This window comes from Centruroides vittatus, unplaced genomic scaffold, assembly GCF_030686945.1.
Source record: "Centruroides vittatus isolate TY-2023 unplaced genomic scaffold, ASM3068694v2 contig_461, whole genome shotgun sequence".
Taxonomy (NCBI): domain Eukaryota; kingdom Metazoa; phylum Arthropoda; class Arachnida; order Scorpiones; family Buthidae; genus Centruroides; species Centruroides vittatus.
In genome coordinates, this window is record NW_027122257.1 from 897,290 (window position 1) to 917,197 (window position 19,908).

Here is a 19,908-nt window from a genome sequence, read left to right on the forward strand (position 1 = left end):
ACAAAATTTGAGTTCATGCTAAAAATCTTGCTAATTACTTTAGTCTAAGATTGAACAAAATGGCGCCCGTTTTTGGATTATTTCGTTAAAAAACGTATGACACTTTGTTTCTCTGTGTTAAATTTGTTTTACAACAAACAATTTAAGATAAACCCTCATATAACAATCAAAAATAAAAAAAACGCTACCCGTTTTTTGGATTAGGTTTAGAGAAAATATTCTGTGTTTTATAATCCCCGATGGCACTTCTAGTATAAAAAACAAATTAGAAATTCTGATATAAAGGACGGGCCTAAAGTTCCTGGAAAACTTTTTAAAATAATTGCAAACTAAGTAAACAGCGCGGGCGACACACACGATCAATACAAGTCGCACTTTTCATTCCGGAAACGATCTTTAGCTTTAATCCAATTAAATGGCTTCCGATCTCCAACCGAAACACTTGTCATCTTTAATTGATACAATTATCGTTCGATCTCGTCACGTACACATGACGTTTAGCCTCAAGCGATTAGTCGCTTCTACATCGCGCGAGTCGCGTGTCTTACACGCATTGTAATCGAGATATACTGATGATAATAAATTAATAATAATGTTTAAACATATAAATTATAGTAGGTATATTAATGAATAATATAAACGAGAAAATTTCGTTCGCGACGCGTTCACAAATTTTTCGTCACGCGCGTCGCGAATCGCGTCGTTTTGATTGACAGAAGCAAACTTTCATTCTTTTTCGTTATATCGAGGTTTATTGAATAAAAAAACAGATTTTTATTTATTATATTAAGGACTTGGACTTAAAAATCATATTTTTCTGCATTTAAAGCAATTTTTCTGCCTTAAAATATAGAAAGTGTATTGCATATCTTGATTCTATTTAAGAAGAAACAATTTACTAAACTTCCATTACGCTTCTATAAAAAAATTACAGCAACTATTTTATAATTTAAAAAAAAAAAAAAATTGCTTTATTCTCGTTTAGCAAATTTATTGCAAGAATTTTACGATAATCTATGTATGTACGGTTTGGACAGTTTTATCCACTCGTCTCGTCTAGTCTCGGCCTGGACGCGTTACAAACGAGATCGACGTTGACGTTTATAAAAAAAAAAACGTTCATCTAAAAATCCATTTGACGTCATCCTTGTCGTGACGAATTCTAAAAATCTTAATTTAAAGCTGTTAGAATGAATTTATAAGCGAGGAACGTGAAATATTTCTTGATGATTAACGCTGGAATAATATTAAAGATGGCGACCGTCAGACGTCGCTATTTTTGGATTTTTATGATTAATATTGAAATGTTAATTATCGATAGGGCCAGGTATTAATAAAGTCGAATTTAATTACTTGGAATAATCGATCGAGTAATTTACTTCAAACGTTTAAAAGTTACCAATTAAAAGCCGAAGTTTTAATTTTGTTTGATAAAATACGTAAATTAATCAAACCATGATCGAACCTAACGTGAAGTTTTCAAAATATGTAACGCTTATCATTTATAATTTTATGTTTATTATCCGGTAAATATGTTTAATATTTCAAAATTATTTATTATTTTCGATTAAACATTTTTTTACAGAGAAAAAAATCAATTTAACTAAAATAAAGTTAGATTTAATATTACATATAATTCATTCTTAATCAAATAAGATTAATGACACAAACGTCCACGTGAAAGCGCCGATATTTTAAAATAATTTTTACGTAATAATTATTTCAATAAAAACTTAATTTTATTTTTATACGCTTTATAATATATAAAGAATTATAAAAAGTATGATAAGTGAAAAAGTTTTACACATTCAAAAATATACTTATGTGCCGCCATCTAGTGTGTCGATTACTAATTATTCCAATATCGTAATTATTTTTAAAAAGGTATCTTCGTACATAAAACGAATTTTAAAAAATCGTTTTAAATTATCCCACCGTTAATAATTAACGGTGGGATAATTTTAATGAATCGTTTAAATTAAAGAAAGATGCGACGCATATTTAAATACAGAAACTGCAACGTAGTGATGAAAAATATTATAAAACTTTTCGAATTAATTATAAAATTTGCTAAGTTTATTAAAATTATAAATTTTAGAAAGTATTTTTTAAAAATAATTCATTACTTTTAATTAATTATTTTTTTATTATTCGAAATTTTCAGACGAACTCTGACGATGTCGGTGGTTTACGTGAAGCGCACACGAGCGGGTTTTGTTTGTATGTTTTAAATAAATTTATTTAATAATTCATCACGGCATCGCCGCTCCTCCAGGTCTTATTATGGTAATTTCTAGCAATTTTATCGATTAGATCTCTAACGAGTGTCACTCCCGCCACGTGTTGTTGCCGAGTTTCTCTTCAATAATCGATGCCGCTCGCATCCATTAGCCTGTAATAAACTATTCCATTTTTAAACTCTTGAAAATCTTCTTCGAGATAAAAAAAAATTGAGTAAAATAAAAATTTGGGCTATCGGTCAATCGAGTTTGATAGAATTCTTCGAAAAAGGTCAAAAGTTTTTATAAGAAAAGATTCAATCCATTGACGAAACGAGGCGCCATTAAGTTGGTACATCAAATTTCATTGTTGTAAAAAGTGTTGCCAGATCCATACAATTTTTTTTGAATTAAAAAAAAAAATCGAAATTTATCGAGTCTATTAAAATATAATGCAGCTTAATTCATTTATTGTTTTAACGGTGTTGGCTTGCTATTAAAGTAAATTTTCTTCAAATTACTTACTTTTTTTGCTTTCCAAGTTAAGTAATTTTCTATTTTTAATTCCTTGTTACTGACTTTTTTTTTCTTACAAGTTCTTGTTCGTGTTCCGCTAATTACCGAAAGTGCTACGAACTTTTAGTAATTCGAAATTCGTCACTGCAACGTATTGAGTAACGCGAATGCGTCAATACCGCCGTTTCGCGAAGTACAGTGCCCTTGTACGGAGTTATAAATATCGAACGGTTACTTAGAGCACATTTTTCTTTGAATATCTGTAGAATGAGTTGATTTTTGCATTCTTTTAAAGACTCTGCAGCACCGGTACTAATACTAAAATCATTCGTTTGTTTGTTAGAATTTCTATAGAGGCTAATACGGCCCGGTATATCTATGGAGTAGATATATCGAGCCCTTTTGATGGAAATCCAAGAAGTCTAGCCGTTTCTCGACCGATGAATGGCCTGACTAAGTTGGTACTTCTGTCTCAGTATTTGATGGATGTTTCGGCACAACCTTGTAGCATCCTTTATCTTGGAGCATCGATGGTTTAGTGGGTATTTAGGATAAGAATACATAAAATATTTAATTAGTTAATTAAGGAAACAAGAATAGGCAATGTAAAGTTTGGTTTACTCCAGTTTTAATCTATTAAGTATAAAATACACATAATACAAAGCGAATCAAACAAGAAATCGATAGATGGGTAACAACAATCCGTACTAGTAACGAAGATAAAGTATAACACAATTGAAAAAAAAAAATGTTTAAAAAATCGGCAATATATATATATTATCAATTTAGAGAATTATAAAATACACCTCCGATTAATGAGGGAGGTCTTTTGTAAGGGTGATCGAATAACAACTTTGATCCCTTCTTTATTGAAACTCTTCGTTCCAATATGACGGAAACGGATTTCTACCATTCACCAATTACGTTTTATGTGAATTTTTGCAGTTGCAAGGGCGAAAAATTCGGAAATTAAGTCCGTAACCCGATTATTTTTTTCCGAGCTTTTAACTCTGCCTGATAGAAATCCGATTCCGAAGACGAATCCTAAAATCCTCGTAAAAATAATCGATATACAAAATATTTTTTTGTTTTTTCATTTACTGATTTCGTTAAATTTCATTTTAAAATATATTATATATAATCTTTTCATAAAAATAAATGATTTTTTTAATGTAAAAATGTCGGTGTTAAATATAAATATACTTTGAAGCATGTACACGCGCGATCAACGATAAAGAAATACGTATGTTTTTTTGTTTGTTTTTCGTTTTTTAACAAGTTTTTGAATAGATAAAATAATAAAAATTATCCGTTAATAAGCGATTATATTATTTTTTGAATTAATATAACGTTTCTTAACGGATAATCGATTTTTGGAGCCATCTCGATGTCGTCTTCACAATGGGGTAACATCATGCAAAGCGAATATTACTATCGTGTCACGTGCACCCTGGTCTAGAATCGTATTGTGGAGGATTCTTTGTACAAAAAGCCGCCATTTTAAATGTTGGTGTCGTTCGTTTCGTCGAAAGAACTTCCGTCTCCTTTGCGTTTGCAGCTTCCAACCAGAGTTCGTTTGGCAGCGATGGATAACTTTCGGATGGGTCCTATCTCGGCCAATTCCTGCTCCAAGCGAGCTTGATGTTCGGCATCTATCTGATCCAATTCCGATTTAGACAAGTGATACACGATCCCGGCTCCGAATGCGTCACCCACTACGTTGACGGATGTTCGAAGTCGATCCCTGCAACGACAGTTTGCGTGTGAAATGACGTAACGCTACTCAAACAATTGCATTATTTTATGATTCTACTACTTACAACAACCAATCCACGCTAAGAATCATAGCGATGTCGTCCACTGGCAGTCCTAGAGCGGTTAATACCAGCATCATGGTCACCAAACCGGCACTGGGTACACTGGCTGCACCGATACTAGCTGCTGTAGCTGTAAGACTGGAAATAAATAAATAAATATATGTATATATTATAATAAAGAAAACTTCTAGGGCATAACTATACATAAAACATACTTATCCGAAAGGAAAACAGATAAACAGAATAGACAAAGCCATCCTTATTAGGTAAACACGCTTGGATAAATAGTTTCGTTCTTAATGTGGATCCGAACTTTATGATAAATTTGGAAATTATAGCTATATAAACTATATAATACGAGATTTTACCTGATAATATTTATTAAAACGTCTAAAATAAGGATTCGATGTAGAAGGTAGAAGAATATTTAAATGTTTAGCAATAAATACAAGAGTACAGCACCTGTATGTTCGTATGATAAAAGTTCTGTTTATAAAATAACAGTTTAAATAAATCATAAGATGCATCAGACAAGTGAAAAATATATAAGAATCGGTCGATTCTCTAAAAAGTAGTTTGTTTCTACTTACATTATCTTCATCTACTTTCATGAGAATGAATAAAACACGCATAAAAACTCGCAAAAACTCCATTTATCTTACAAAATGTAGTCTTTCGAACACTACAGCACCTGGATATGACTTAAGATCTGTGTAAAATGCCCGATATAAGATAAAGTAGAGGGGCCATCTCGATGCTCGTTATTTCGTGATGGCTATTAATTTAACATAAATTTACTGTTATAAAATACCATTGCTGCAAAATTTCACCCGGCTCCTCCTTATGGACGCCCTCGATTCCGAGTTCGATTTCCATTCGAATTGTAGAATAACATTTATTATTCCTCGACAGTATTTAGATATAGAGAAGTGGTTTGTATCACTTTTTTGGATTATTTCGTGATGGGTATTATTGAAAGGCCTTGTGTGGACATTCAGAAGGCCTTTTAACCATACCCATCTCTTGGCCAGGCCCACAATGAAGGAGCAGGGTAACGAGGAAAACCCAACGTATCCACCCCCAAAAATTCCTAGGGAACTTTCGATCACGGTTCTCTCAGAGCACGAAAAATACAAATCAACGGAAACAAGCTGTTAATATACGTTTATTAAATCAATAAATCTTATTAAAATGTCTTTTTTTCGAAGGTAGAATATATTTTTTTTCCGCTATCGATTAAGTAATTTCTCATATAACACACGATTAAAAATCTCAGATAGTAAAGAATAAGCCACTTGATAATCATGCAAATGGTTCGATTTATATTCAGGAGAATAAAGCAAAAAGAAGAAAACCATAAATCGACATCTTTTATACTTTATTCTTTAAAGAATAAAATAATTTGCAAGTTAATGGAACCTCGATTAGTTTATTATCTTTAATTAGAAATGGCTCGTATCTAATCGATTTTTAAGTCAGAGCGGTTTTTGAGAGGGCGGAAAAACTAGAATCGGACAAGAGGAAAAAACTATATTTTGCGAAAAACAAAGGAAGAAAACCTCTCTGATTTAATGATTTTTGTTTTAAAAAAGATCTTCTGATGCTTACTAAATACATGCAAACGTCGAGTCATTAAGTTGTTTGAATACATTAGACTAAACGCTCAGACCTCCTCCAAATTTGCATAAAAAGATTGTCATTCATCGAGATGTTCTCCTTCATCGATTGCCATCAATAAATAAGTCATGCCAAGATTTTTATTGTTTAAATTCGCTAAATACACTTCATTTTATTTTTGATCGAAAAATCGAAATTTGAATTTGAAGTAGTTGTAAATGTGCCAATATAATGGACACCTTCCTAGCGGCAAATCGTCGAATCGTGCGATTAAGCTACGATGATTCGTTGTGTTTTGTACAGTGTCCAGGCAATACACAACGTATTTCGTATTTTAATCCTTAGAAATCCAAGAATAGAAAATGTAAATGAAGTCGTGGTTTCACTTTCGTGATGGTAATCGAATCCGGATCCTCGTGTACAAGCAAATACAGCTTTCGATAGAAGTTAGTGGGCGTGTGGTTAATGAATTATTATGTGGATCTAAGGGTTACTTATACTTTAGGACAAAGAAATCGTGCTTCGAGTGTTACAAATAATGTACCATCGATTAAGGATTTTTTAAAGCCATTTACCAAATTTTGCTGTTATCATTTAACAGCCGTTTTTTTCTAAGTGTTCAATTAAATAATTAACGAAAAGGAACCGGAACCACAGATGGTTACACACCGGTGGTTACGCCCTTCCTTTATTACCAAGTGTAAGAAAAATTATGCCGATCGATCGGACGTTTTTGAAAGTTTAGAAATTAATTTTAATAATTTTCTTGCCGTCACGAATGATTTAACTCGTTTCGTGGTAACACGTTTAATCGATAATTTTTTCCGGTGCTCGAGCGTTTGCTTCAAATCCCCCGTGTGACGTCACTCGCACTGGTCTAATTTAAATTTTCTGCCAAACTTCGTTGACAAGTCGATCGAGCTCGCAACAATAAACGTTATTGAACATTGCACTCGGAATTATCTATTGAACTTTTGCCAGGAAGTCACCCGATGTGTATAATCAATAGATAAGTACGGCCACAAAAGCCACATACTAATTATATGACTAGGGGTATTAAAATGGAGAGAATTCGTGAACAAGACTAACCTTACTGCGATAATTTTACCAGGATCCAATGGTACATTGTTCATCTGGGCGATGAAAATAGAAGCCACAGCTTCATATAGAGCTGTGCCATCCATGTTGACTGTTGCACCCACTGGTAGCACGAAACGTGTTACACGCTTGTCAATCTTGTTGTTCTCCTCCAAACACTGGAATGTAACTGGCAGAGTGGCGGCACTATGTATATAAATAGTAAATGAAACGTTGGTTTTCTTGTGGCACACCTGTAAAAACGTCTGGTGTCAAGAACTCACCTGGAAGCGGTACCCAAAGCTGTAATCCAAGCTTGCAGCATCCCTCGGAAGAATGTGAGTGGGTTCTTTCTAGTGAAGACGAAATAAAGCAGCGGTAGGGTGATGCACGCGTGGATGATGAGTCCCGTGATAACCGTGACCATATAAAGTCCTAGCGCATTAGCGGTAGTAGCTAAATCCTTGATAAGCATGATCTTCCCGATGATCAAAAACATGATACCGATAGGAGAATACCTTGAAAATTAAATTAGAATTAGGATTGTCTTCTTAATTGATGTATTTCAGTGCGTTGTGGCACACCAGTGCTTTGTGAAATGTGGCACCAGTGCATTGTGAGCACTGGTGCCACAAACTTCTTATAAAAATAGCAGAAAATTTCAATAATTCACTTTAAAAATGTTAATTTTTTGTTTACTTAACGTTATTTACGTAAAAAGTTCTTTAAAATGGCATCTTTGTCCCTACACGTGCCACCAAAACTCGTGCGCGCCACTGTTCAAAAAAGATGAGAACCACCGCCCTAGATGATAAAATCCCGATAATAAATTTAATTCAGTTAACTTACCACATAATTAAACCAACGATCCTCATGATGATGTCATTAAGTACAACGAAAAATTGCACCATTAACTCTCCATCGTGACCCATCTGACCCGCAATTATGCCGAAAGCCACGCAAAATACAATTAAACCTGAAAAAAAGTTTGAGTTTTGCTAATTTTAAATAAAACTATTAAAACATTTTTACTATTTTAATGAAGATTTACCCATGACGTTGGTTCCATCTCTGTAGACTATAATGGCCTTTTCTTTAATTTCGGTCATGTTATCCCTTGTAACGTTAACCTCTTTGTACGTTGTGTGAGCAGACTGGAAGCAAGCTTGGAGCAAATTATCTGGAAACAAATTCCTGAAAGAGAAAGTGTTAGGGTCCTTTATGCTTACAGGAAGTTTCAGAAGATTATGCTCACCTGATAAGATCCAGGAAGGAATCTAAAGTAGAAACATTCACGGGTGTTTGTTCCTCTTCCACGTGGACCTGCTCCTTAATGGCGGGATCACCGGGATGAATAGACGTTACCAAAATGATACCAACAATGGCAGCAAAAATGGTGGTCGCGAAATAATATAGTAAAGCTCGATAACCCATTTTACCACTGGATTTTGCATCCAACTGAGCCAATCCTGCAAGTATAGTATATTCATGTATTCGCAATTAAAGACGTGAGCATAGAATTATATACAAAAGCTAAGCTTACCCGAGATCATGGAAGATATGATAAGAGGTAGAATCAACATTTTCAACATGCTCATCAATATATCTCCCGGGAATAAGACTAACATGGCGGTCTTTTCGCTGTAGTCACCCAAACGTGCTAGAAAACCTATGAGTATTCCTAACAGAACTCCTATGATGGTCAAGACTAGGAGCAAATTGACTCTTATCCATTTCAGGACCTACATCAAGATATTAGAATTACAATTTTCAATAAAATTTCCATGTCAAAATTGAAATGTTTACCTTTCTTAGCGATCCAGCTCGCGAATATCTCAAATTACTCAACATTGGTGATTTAGCATTTGGTTCCGAAGGTTTCTGATCCGCCATTTTGTTTCAATCTAAAAAGCCATAATTGTAGTGAATTAGTTTTGTAAATGGTCAATGCATCTCTTACAGGAAGAACAACTGGAGATGCAAAGAATAACGCGTAGTTTTGATAGTGAATCACGCGAATATATGGACAGTTTTTTAAATTGAAGATGATGTGGGCTTTAGATCCCTGTACCCTTTCAGGAAGCCCCAGCCTCCTGAAAGGCTCATTAAGTAGGGATTTAATCACTAGGTCTGAAGGGACCTATCCATCCATTACTAAGGCACAAAAGGCTCGCTGTACAGGAGTCGAGTGGAAATTGAGGGGTGACATATCTGGCATTCCACCCCATGAAAATCCAGCTTCTTCAAGCAAGAAGTTATGGTTGTTTTCTACACTTTCAAGAAAATTGCTTACGTATTGACACAAGTGATGACGACGATGGCGATGGTTTATGAACTGTCCTAAATCACAAATTCCTATGGTGCTAGATCTTTATATCTCGCGCCGAAGTACTCGAATCCCTTCAGGAAAGCAGAGAGAATCTTCGTATGAATAAGTAAATTCCACCTGAAACTGACCGGAATTCTCGTTGAATTAAGTAAATCCGTACAAAGAATTAATATGCAGTGGGCCAAAATCCAAATACAACTAACAAAATCTTCAGCAGCTGCCATTAGAGATACGAAAGATTCAATTAGTTTCCACATACTTCTTGTAAGGAGACATCCCTTCTGGTTTAGTAGACGAGCCGTATCGATTGACCCCGTAAGCTTCATTGATTACATCATATCGAATCTTCCTGAAGACATCCAGACTAATATTTATGTCTGACATTTATTTACATTTAATTCGGGGTCAGGGGTCAAATTTTATGCAATTTTTCTTTACAAAATTTCCTCCTTTTCTACAATTGTACGTTTCATTTTAAACTGTTAAACAAACCAAATTTGACTAAATATTGAATGTTGGCCTTTGACACGCAGATTCGTCGATCGATTTAACTGTATTTTTTATTAATGCCTAATGCAAACACCCGAATTAGAAGGCATTTAACAATCTAATTTGGCAACCTTTTCCGGCAAGCTATAGACAGTAACATTAAGAATGTAGTTCGCGATCTACCGGTTGGAAAACAGATACACACGACACGCGAACTCAATCGACCTTACGTAGTTGGGCTAAATGTAAAAATGGCGAAAAAATCAAAATATGTTGGAAAGTTTCGTGCTTTTTAAAGTGTTTCACGCGGAGAAGCCAGAGGGGAAATGGCGTGCGAAAGCGGAAGTTAGAAGTTAATTTACATTTTAAACCCCGGGGAGAATCCAAGATCAAGATTTACCTTTCAAACGAGTCATTAATTTTTATAAATTGAAAGTTTGTTTACTCGACAAATACCATTTTCTCTTTAAATACGTTATAAGCGGGCTTTATATCGTCTACATTTTGACGTTTGTCGAGCTGTTCGACGTTTATTTTACGTCATTTAAAACGTAATACGTTTCGAAATGTATCGAGAAAATTTGCTTTTTCTGATGTGTTTAACATAAATTGTAGTTTAATGTGTTGTACCGATCCTTTCAAAATATACAAATGTTCTGAAAGGCACGGTAAAATGCCTGCCCATTTATCTTCTAAAAGGTTAGGCACAGCCATTGCTTCTATATCTTCTGAAAGGTTCCGCAGGGTGCATGCTTCTATATCTTCTGAAAGGTTCCGCAGGGTGCATGCTTCTATATCTTCTGAAAGGTTCCGCAGGGTGCATGCCTCTCTATCTTCTGAAAGGTTAAAAGGTTCGGCACAGCCATTGCTTCTATATCTTCTGAAAGGTTCCGCAGAGTGCATGCTTCTATAGCTTCTGAAATGCACAGTATAATGCGTGCTTCTGTACCTTCTGAAAGGCAAGCGCAATGTGTGCTTGACATTCTTCTGAAATGCTCAGCATTATGCCTTTTCGTCATCCGAACCGCTCAACACTGCTTTAGTATATACTCGATTGTTCAATGTAATTTACATATTGTCAGTTTCTTTACTTAAATTTAAATTAATCCATTAAAAAAACATGCAATAAATAATTTAGAATATCGACGACAGATGGCAAGACGTGTCAAGTAAGCAGCCATTTTTAGTTCCACGTCGTTTGTCTTTTAAAATCCCCTTTAAAATACTTTCTTTTGTTTTCGCTAATCACTCGGGACTTACTTTTAAAAAATGTTTTAAAAATAGCAGCAAAAAACCTTGAGATTTAATTAACAAAAGTAACTTAAACCCTAAGTAACTTCCAAAGAACGAAGGGAGGAGGACGAACCGGGTTTAAATATTCTCACGTGCTTCTATTCTCGCGAGATTTGGATTGAATGACAAAAGTTGGCAGAGCCAAGGGGGGAGGTAGAAGAAAAAAATGTACATAACGTTGCATTCTGGTTTGAAATAAAATAGCTCGAGACCTACTTAAAAGTCTTAGCATTCTTTTAGCAGAATGCATGAAGGATAAGCAAATTCGATGAATTTTAACACCTACTTTACACTTAAAAATAGAAAAAAAAAATCAATAATTTTTCACTAAAATAGGAGAAAAATGAGCCACCTTTCCCGAATTACGCTTAATATTTCGGGAAGGACGATATAAAATACACAGAAATATATAATATTTCGAGTGCCATCTTACCTGCGATTGAGGGAATGATGGCGCAGGTTTAAAACAGAAGGGATAAGTCAATACAAAATCATCATTACTAGATAAAAATCCATACCTTGCATTATCGGACGAAGTGGGGCATCTTCCCCTCATTATAGACACGTATTAATAAAGAGGGAGGAGGAAAGACAATGAGATATTGGGATTTCCACATTTACAGTTTTATAAATAAGCCGTGACATAATTTTAAACGTGTCGCGCTGTCGAAACGTTTTGGCACAGCACGAGGCACTCGGCTCCTTTCGATAATGCATCCGATTGCCTGTGTCGTTTTGACCCCCCTCGAAAAAAATCCTCGGGCTATGTTTAACTACTAGAAAATAATAAACAATACTCAGATCCAACATAAATCAAGCCAATTGAGCCAAAATCTAGCAAATGGAAGATAGGAGGGGGTGCTAAATGTTTGCAAAGTGGATGCAGGGGAGGTTTTTTTCGAATTTCTTCTCACAGTTTTCGAAGGAATTCCATCTATCATCAGGCGTGTGTTCGTTCCAAGTGGAACGACTGAGTTAACTTCTTTTGGATGACGATCAGCAACGTGCAGTGCTAGTGCAAACACATTAAACATTCAGTGGCGCGTTATAGATTCATGGGCGCTCGGGCAATTTTGAATTAGGGGTCCTCGTGTACAGTGTTATATTTCGAATCGTTTTATTATAAGTTTGATTCTGTGGGATGCGGAAAGGCAACACATCATCAATCCTGACAAAGGCGTGCTACTCGGAAGGCCTTTCTACGAGAAACTGGCCATTGTTTAAGTATTAGACAGGTGTAGAAAACCCTCAAAACTCCACGTAACTTAAGTCGGGTGTGAACACGCGACCGAATACTAGTGTTTGGCGGTTTTGTTAGGCGCGAACCCACGACTAACTACCAGTGTTAGGTTTTATTCATTCGACGACTGGTGGGTGGGAACGTTTCATTATAAGGATCTTCCACTTTCTTACTTTCATTACAAAGTACACAAACATTTGTAAAAGTCTGTTATTAATTGAAAGAGTGAAGTAAACAAACCCGAAATTACACAATCTGCAGCCAAGCAGATAACACAGAGTCGTGTTTTCAGAAAACAACTTCCTTTTATGTAAGTAGATATATTATATTAACATTCGAGTTTTGTTAATCTCTGTTTTGTAACTGCCAGCGGGAAAATTATTTAACAGCAATCGCCTTAAGTGACGTCATACCAGACTGATTTATTACACTTCTTGGACTTTTCTTTTTAGATTTACAACAGTGTCCATTACTTTTGCCATGTAAAAAATATGGCAAGTGTACTGTACTTTCGAGCGATAACACTTGGAATTTTGATCAGTTTTTCTAATACAGATGGCATGATTAGTCGCGGGTTCGCACCAAGACAATGTCACGTTACATTTTTTTTTTTTTTTTTTTTTTGTTTTCTTTGCATGCTTAACACCTAAATGGGGCCAGTTTGGCGTAGAAAGTCTCTTGAAAAGTACTTGGGCGATCCGCCAAGTATTTATACATAAATGTGGGCCAGTTTCTATGGGAAACTGGCCCACATTTATGTATAAACACATGAATAAAACCCGAAAAACGTCACGTGCCGTTGGTGCGAACCCACGACTGCTATTGGGTGGTTTTCATCCACTTGGCCATCGGTGGGCCATTTGTATGGCTAAAAAACAAACCTTTTATAGTTTTATGGATAGTTGCAGTCAGGGCCAGTTATGAGGGAGTCAACCAGAGCACACTTAGTGGTTCCTACCCCTGCGAATTGCGAATTAATGTATTTTTAATCAAGCATTCCACGCGTTACAGAAACAGAAATGGTAAAAAGGGGCCCGCTGAAAAAACAGGTGTCAACTCTACCCGGGCTCCGTACAAGCGCTTGAAGGCCCAATTGGAGTAGGCATTGGCTGCATTTTATATATATTGAACTTTTTATGGGTTTGTGGGTGGTCGTACGTGGGTGGGTTACAGTTTCATTGGGTCATACTTAAAAAAAAAAAATAAAAAATCTTTGATTTACGCCGAAAAAAAAAATGTCGCTTTTCAACAGAAATTTCGTCGAAAAAACATGAAATAATTTTCTCAACAAGAAAATAATTGGAGGGGTGAGAATTAAATTGTAAATAGGAAATTGCAGCATTCTAAAAATTGCAATTGTAATAATTCAATTGATCATCCTACGCTACAAGAGTTAGAAATGGCGCTGTTTTGTGCCCCATTGTTTGTGTCTCGTATTAAAGAAACTAGTGTCTAATTAAGGGACGACGTCACTTCCTGTTTGACACAATTATATCCGCTTATCCGGACATCGAATTGACAAACATCCTATCAAAAAATTATAAAGAGTAACGGCGATAACCTCGGGTAGTATATACTGTATATATAAATATATATAATTGAACGTTATATATATATATAACGTTCAATTGATAAATTTAGAGTGTGGCAACTTCACCCGGAGGTTATCTTATTCAAATAAATAAAGGCACGTCGAATGGGATACGTAGCCTTTACGAATAGCAAAAGATAGTTGAAAGTTACGCAATGAGGACGCGTAACGTTATGTTTTCTTCTCCATACAGCGAAGATTCTTCTGTATATATATAAGAAGATGTTACTAATAATGTAGGGTAATAATGATCACGTGTACTTCAATTATCTATTGTATGCGTGTAATTATGTGCTTACTCATGAAGCGTAACTAGAAATAATGCAGTTAAAGGGGAAGGTTAACCAACTCTAATCGATCCGTGTTACGTAAAGCATGCATCTCGATGCTTAATTAAGTTTTTTTTTCAAGTTTTCTAAGTTAAAATAGGCCCGTAACGTCACGAAAAGTAACGTTACGGGCCTATTTTAACCCAACTTCGAGTAGGAATTTTCTAGTAACAATTTCGAGTGGAAATTTCTACTTTTTAACGTAACGACGACAAAAAAGTCCACAAATTGATGTAGAAACTTAGTTTCGACTATGAAACGAAGAAATTCGATACGAATGGAGGTATATTTAGAAGATACAAACGCGAAGTGACCCGTCTGATTGTCTGTCTGAACGTCTGGCACCTCGGTTGGCTTGAATGGAAGCCAAACGAGCACAAAACGGGGGGGAGGGACAATGCAGACGTAATTGGTTCCCACCTTTCCTCCTTCTTTTATATCATTTGTTGCGCTGCTACTATAGCATCAGATTCGTTGGGGTGTCGTTGTCGCGTGATTCACACAAGTGCCGCCTGTTTACACTCTCCCCTTCGTAAGAACACTTCACACGCGAACAATTAACACACGATCTCTACCTCACAAATTAAGTGGCAAACCATTCTTACTAAGGGGTATTATCGACCCTTACTGTGATACAATAATACCCTTAACATTTGAAGTGTTTACGCGCCAATTTTCTAAGGAATTTTTCAAATTTTTCAACACTAAAGAAGCCCTTGTCTTCGCTTCAGTGTGAAGCGTCATTGAAGTTGTGTAAAAGTTTATTAAAGAACAATTACTCTGTAAACAAGGTCTTACTTAAGGCCTCAAGTAAGACTTTATAAAGGAAGTACCCCACAACTAATGAGATTGGAAAAAGTAGGCTTGCCCCTTGTGTAGTACTTTAACAAATGAAGTGCTTCGTAACTGTAAAATAGTCATTTTGCACGTGATGCTTAACAATTAAAGTATTACCAGACATTTTAGAATCCCTTTCCTCGTATTTACAGTTGAATGACTGTAAACGTGAGGAGGGATTCTGCTTTCACTTTACCTACCTTCACCAATTTTCTTCGAGTTAGCCACGTTATGTACGACTTTCCACGCGCCTCACTTCACGAAAAACAATTCGAAACACCCATAAATCTATTCACCACCGCCGAAATTAACTTTCAACTCGAAAATATCGTGATTTTTGTCAGCTTCTACCTCCAAAGTTTCGTGAATCCTGACGAAAACTGAAGCACCCTTGGAATCGGCATCCTCACCTCAAAATTAAATAGCTCTCGTGAATAATGGCGATTTTTTTGCTCTTAGTTACGCGAAAATTACGATTTTACGAGCGTTACGAAGGTTACGAACACCCGTTTCACTGGTGTAAACGGATACTTTCGCATTTGCAGGGGATCAAAGGTGAGGGATGGTACTGTTTTTACACTGACAAAGGGTCAAAGATTAAAGCGAGGAGTGGGTAGAGTAACATAAATGCGTAACGAGCTCCGAGAATATTTCGTAACTGCTCGCATCCCTCACGACAGGCAAGGTTACGTGTCATTTTTTCGGTTGAGAACGCATCTACAGGAAGGGAATTGCGTGACGCAAGTAAATAATTCGATAAATCGATTAATCCCTGGACGAATCGAGCGTTCCGCGCGCCAAAATTACCCCTGGCGAAGCGCGGGATGAATCGAATTGTTTGCGCTAGCGGAGATGATTGATGAAGGTGTACTGTACGTCTCGTATGTGGGCTCGTTAATTACTAATCTTAATAAGAATGAAACTAATTTCCTGAATGGAATATGATTTTATCAATGAATTATTCAAACTCGTAAATTAACTTTACTTATTATCCGTTCCGTGAATAATATTCTCGTAATTTATATTATATACAACAACGCCCTGAAATTGCCATTTACTACGCTACTTCATATAATAATTACGCGTTAAGAGTCGAAACAATGACAAATTATATTAATTTGTAGCAGGATATCAAAATTTGCTTTGAGATATTAAAATTACCAGCACTTTAAAGCGAAATTTTGATGGACGATCTCGGCGCATTTTAGCATTTTCGATGTAATTTTTGAATTTTTTTTTGCTGCTTTTGTCGACTTTAATGAATATTTTTGAATATGAACAGACTTTTTTTTTACAATAGACACACATTTCCTTATACTGTAGTTTCAAAGTACATTTTTGTGCTTAAATTTAGAGATTTTGATCACTTCACCGTCTCGTTGCTTCTCTAATAATCGCTGCTTTTACGCAACTTGCGGGCATATTTTGCTCAGGGTTCACGCCCATACAAAGCCTAAAACAGCTCAGGGTTATGCTCATATAGAGCTTAGAACTGCTCAGGATTCACGCCCATACAGAGCCTAAAACAGCTCAGGGTTCATGCTCATATAGAGGTTAGAACTGCTCAGGATTCACGCCCATACAGAGCCTAAAACAGCTCAGGGTTCATGCTCATATAGAGGTTAGAACTGCTCAGGATTCACGTCCATACAGAGCCTAAAACAACTCAGGGTTCATGCTCATATAGAGCTTGGAATTGCTCAGGATTCATGCCCATTTAGAGCCTAAAACAGCTCAGGGTTTCTAAGCTCTAAGTTCAGTTCTAAGCTCTATATAAGCATAAAGCTTATATGAAGCTTAGAACTGATGTGGGTTCATACATGTACAGAGCTCAGAACGGTTCATCCTGGTTATTCGCATCTTCTATCTTGAAATAACGAACATGTACGAGAATTCGTGCGAATTTTCCGAATAAAACTAATATGAACTTTTTACAAACAAATATGGCTTCCGTCAAAGAAATTAATTGAAACTTTTCTCTATCGAACTGCGGGGTTTCCTCTTCCATTCAATACTTTTAAAAGGGGGGTTTCGTAAGCGATTTTCGAAGCTGCAAAAATGATTTCGGCGGGGGATGGAGACCGGCTTGGTTCCCTTTCGCTGGAGCCAAAGTCTGGCAGACGGGAGGAAGATAGACAAGAAAGAGGTCGACTTCGATCGTCACACAACAGAAAACGTGACGCAACGACTAATTGGCGGTTGCTGATGTATCGAGTGTGTTCCAAGGTCATCGAAGGGAATAATTGCATGCAAAATTAGTGAGTGATTAACGAAAATTGGTGAAAGTGTAGCATTTTCTACCGCCGGCCTCGAATATAATTAAAGACTATGAGTTAATTCGTACGCTATACCTCGTCCCCCGTTTAATTTATTAATTACGTTCGGTTCACCCCCCGGTAACTAGTTAAACGTGTTTAACGACTAGCAAAGCTCTAACCCCATTCGTAACTCGAATGTCGTAAGAGACGTTTACGTGCTCCACTTTAAATTGAATTAAATGTATCATAAAAACGTTTCGAAAGATAATTTCGGTTGGTTTCCGGTTGGAACTGTGCATACAATATGAATTTCCGGTGTTCTAATCGGGTCTCGTCACATATTGTTGAGATTTTAAAACTCCGAAAACCCCAAAATTTACATTTTTCAAGCTTTCGTCACATAAAATGTCGATTGTTTATCATATTTTGTGATGATCTGACTTTTTATCTTATGATTTGTATGATTTGCATGAGTTACTAGTATGAGTATTTTCGGGTATAATGAATTGAGAATTGTTATCAGATCTAAATTTTTAATAGTGCTCACAATTGTTATAGGTTTTACATCTGTACAGAGATTAGAACTGTTGTAGTGTTTACACCCGTACAGACATTAGAACTGTTGTGGTGTTTACACCCGTACAGAGATTAGAAGTGTTAAGGTTCCACAACTCTACAGAACTTAGAATTGGGTTCATAGAGACTAGAATTGCTCAGAGTTTTCATGCATACAGAGTTTATAACTGTTCGGTTCACATCCAGAGTTGAGAACTATTGTTATTACAATAGCAACAGGCATTATAATAGAATTTATATGGTATCTGGTTGACGAAACTATTACAGGATTCATAACTATAATTAACATCCTACGTTAATTCAAACCAGAATTAATATAGGATTTAAATACACGACGTAGAAAAAGACAGCTTTATTCAAAATTTATTTAATTTTAAAAGTATATCATTAAATACGCGCAACACACCGAAACACTGAAATTTCTATTTAAAAATCTCCTATAGTGTTAAACTTAGAACTCAGTATTCGAATTAAAATGTTAGTTTCTATAATAGAAAACAGGAACAGGCTATTGTATAATATGTGTACTAAACACAACACACGTTTCTCTAATTGTAAAATCTCCATTAACAATTGAAACTGTTGAGCGAGCATAAGAAACCATTACATTATGCATGAAAGCATAAGGTGGCCTGACCATTCAATATGGACAGAGAGATAAGTCTTGGTGTTTTTTCCTTTCAGGGTCTTCCAAAAAACACCACGTGCCACTCCCGCAGAGATAAACAAAGTTTATATTCTCCTCACAACTACTTCGACCCCCTTATTGAGTTATGCATTTATCACTTTCCGATTGCAGACGAGTTTTTGTGTAGAAAAGTGAAGGTTTCTACACGCTTCCAATACTAATAGTGTTGGAAGCGTGTAGAAACACAACTTGGATAGTGTTTACGTCACAAAACTAGTTATAAAATTAAAAAATAGCGATTAAAACTACTCAGGAAGTGCAATCGGTAATTAATACTTCCTGTCAAAGTTGTACGACTGCACACTTGCTCTAGAAAATGTCTGGAAGGGAGAGGAAAGCAATGAAAGTAGTTAATTAAACAATGGTTAAGTAGTGTTACGTCAGAGAAATCGATACTTTTCAGTAAAGAAGACTGCATTTATTGTAACTTTACAGAATAATTCTAACTTCACTCGACTCTACGGGGCTGCATTTGCTACGAAACCGAGCAAAAGATGTCGTCCACCACATTTAAACACGAGGAAGAAACAGGTAAATTGAAAGGCTAACGAAGGCGCTTACCTTTTTTAGTCGCTGTGAAAGAGCAAAACGATATCCTTGTGTCTGATGTACGACTAACGCTTCGGAGAGACACCCGAAGAGGTCACGTGGTTCGGGTAGTAGGCTACTTCCTTCGAATCTCGTGATAATCTACGAGAAGACACGGATATTTGGCATTCATCCAGGCAGTTTTCGTAGACATTTCGAAGACGAGACTAACTACGAATAAAATTTAATAATACAACCGATATTTGTTCCGTCTGTTTTTGCTCTTTATTGCATAAATAAATTGATAACTATGTAATTATGCGAACGAGACGTGCGAGATTACCTGAAACCTTGCCAAAGAAAACGATGTTACAGGAATAAGGTTAAAGTATATAATAAACATCTACTTGTAACCCTAAACTCTCTCTACCTCTGCAACAATGCAAGCTTCTGCAGTGATTTTAATATATAATAAAGTTATTTTTATGCTTAGAATATATACAA

At 35.9% G+C, this 19,908-nt stretch overlaps 1 protein-coding gene across 1 annotated transcript; it reads right to left on the reverse strand.

The window, feature by feature from the left end:
- Positions 1–3,341: 3,341 nt before the first annotated feature.
- LOC136977589 (excitatory amino acid transporter 2-like) lies at positions 3,342–19,629 on the reverse strand. The gene is made up of 10 exons (XM_067273111.1): positions 19,438–19,629; positions 9,053–9,150; positions 8,790–8,988; positions 8,502–8,715; positions 8,298–8,440; positions 8,096–8,222; positions 7,531–7,764; positions 7,259–7,453; positions 4,556–4,690; positions 3,342–4,479 (listed from the first exon to the last, which is right to left on the reverse strand). The coding sequence occupies exons 2-10, from the start codon at positions 9,137–9,139 to the stop codon at positions 4,236–4,238; spliced, it is 1,578 nt and encodes a 525-aa protein (XP_067129212.1). The 5' UTR covers positions 9,140–9,150; positions 19,438–19,629; the 3' UTR covers positions 3,342–4,235.
- Positions 19,630–19,908: the final 279 nt, after the last annotated feature.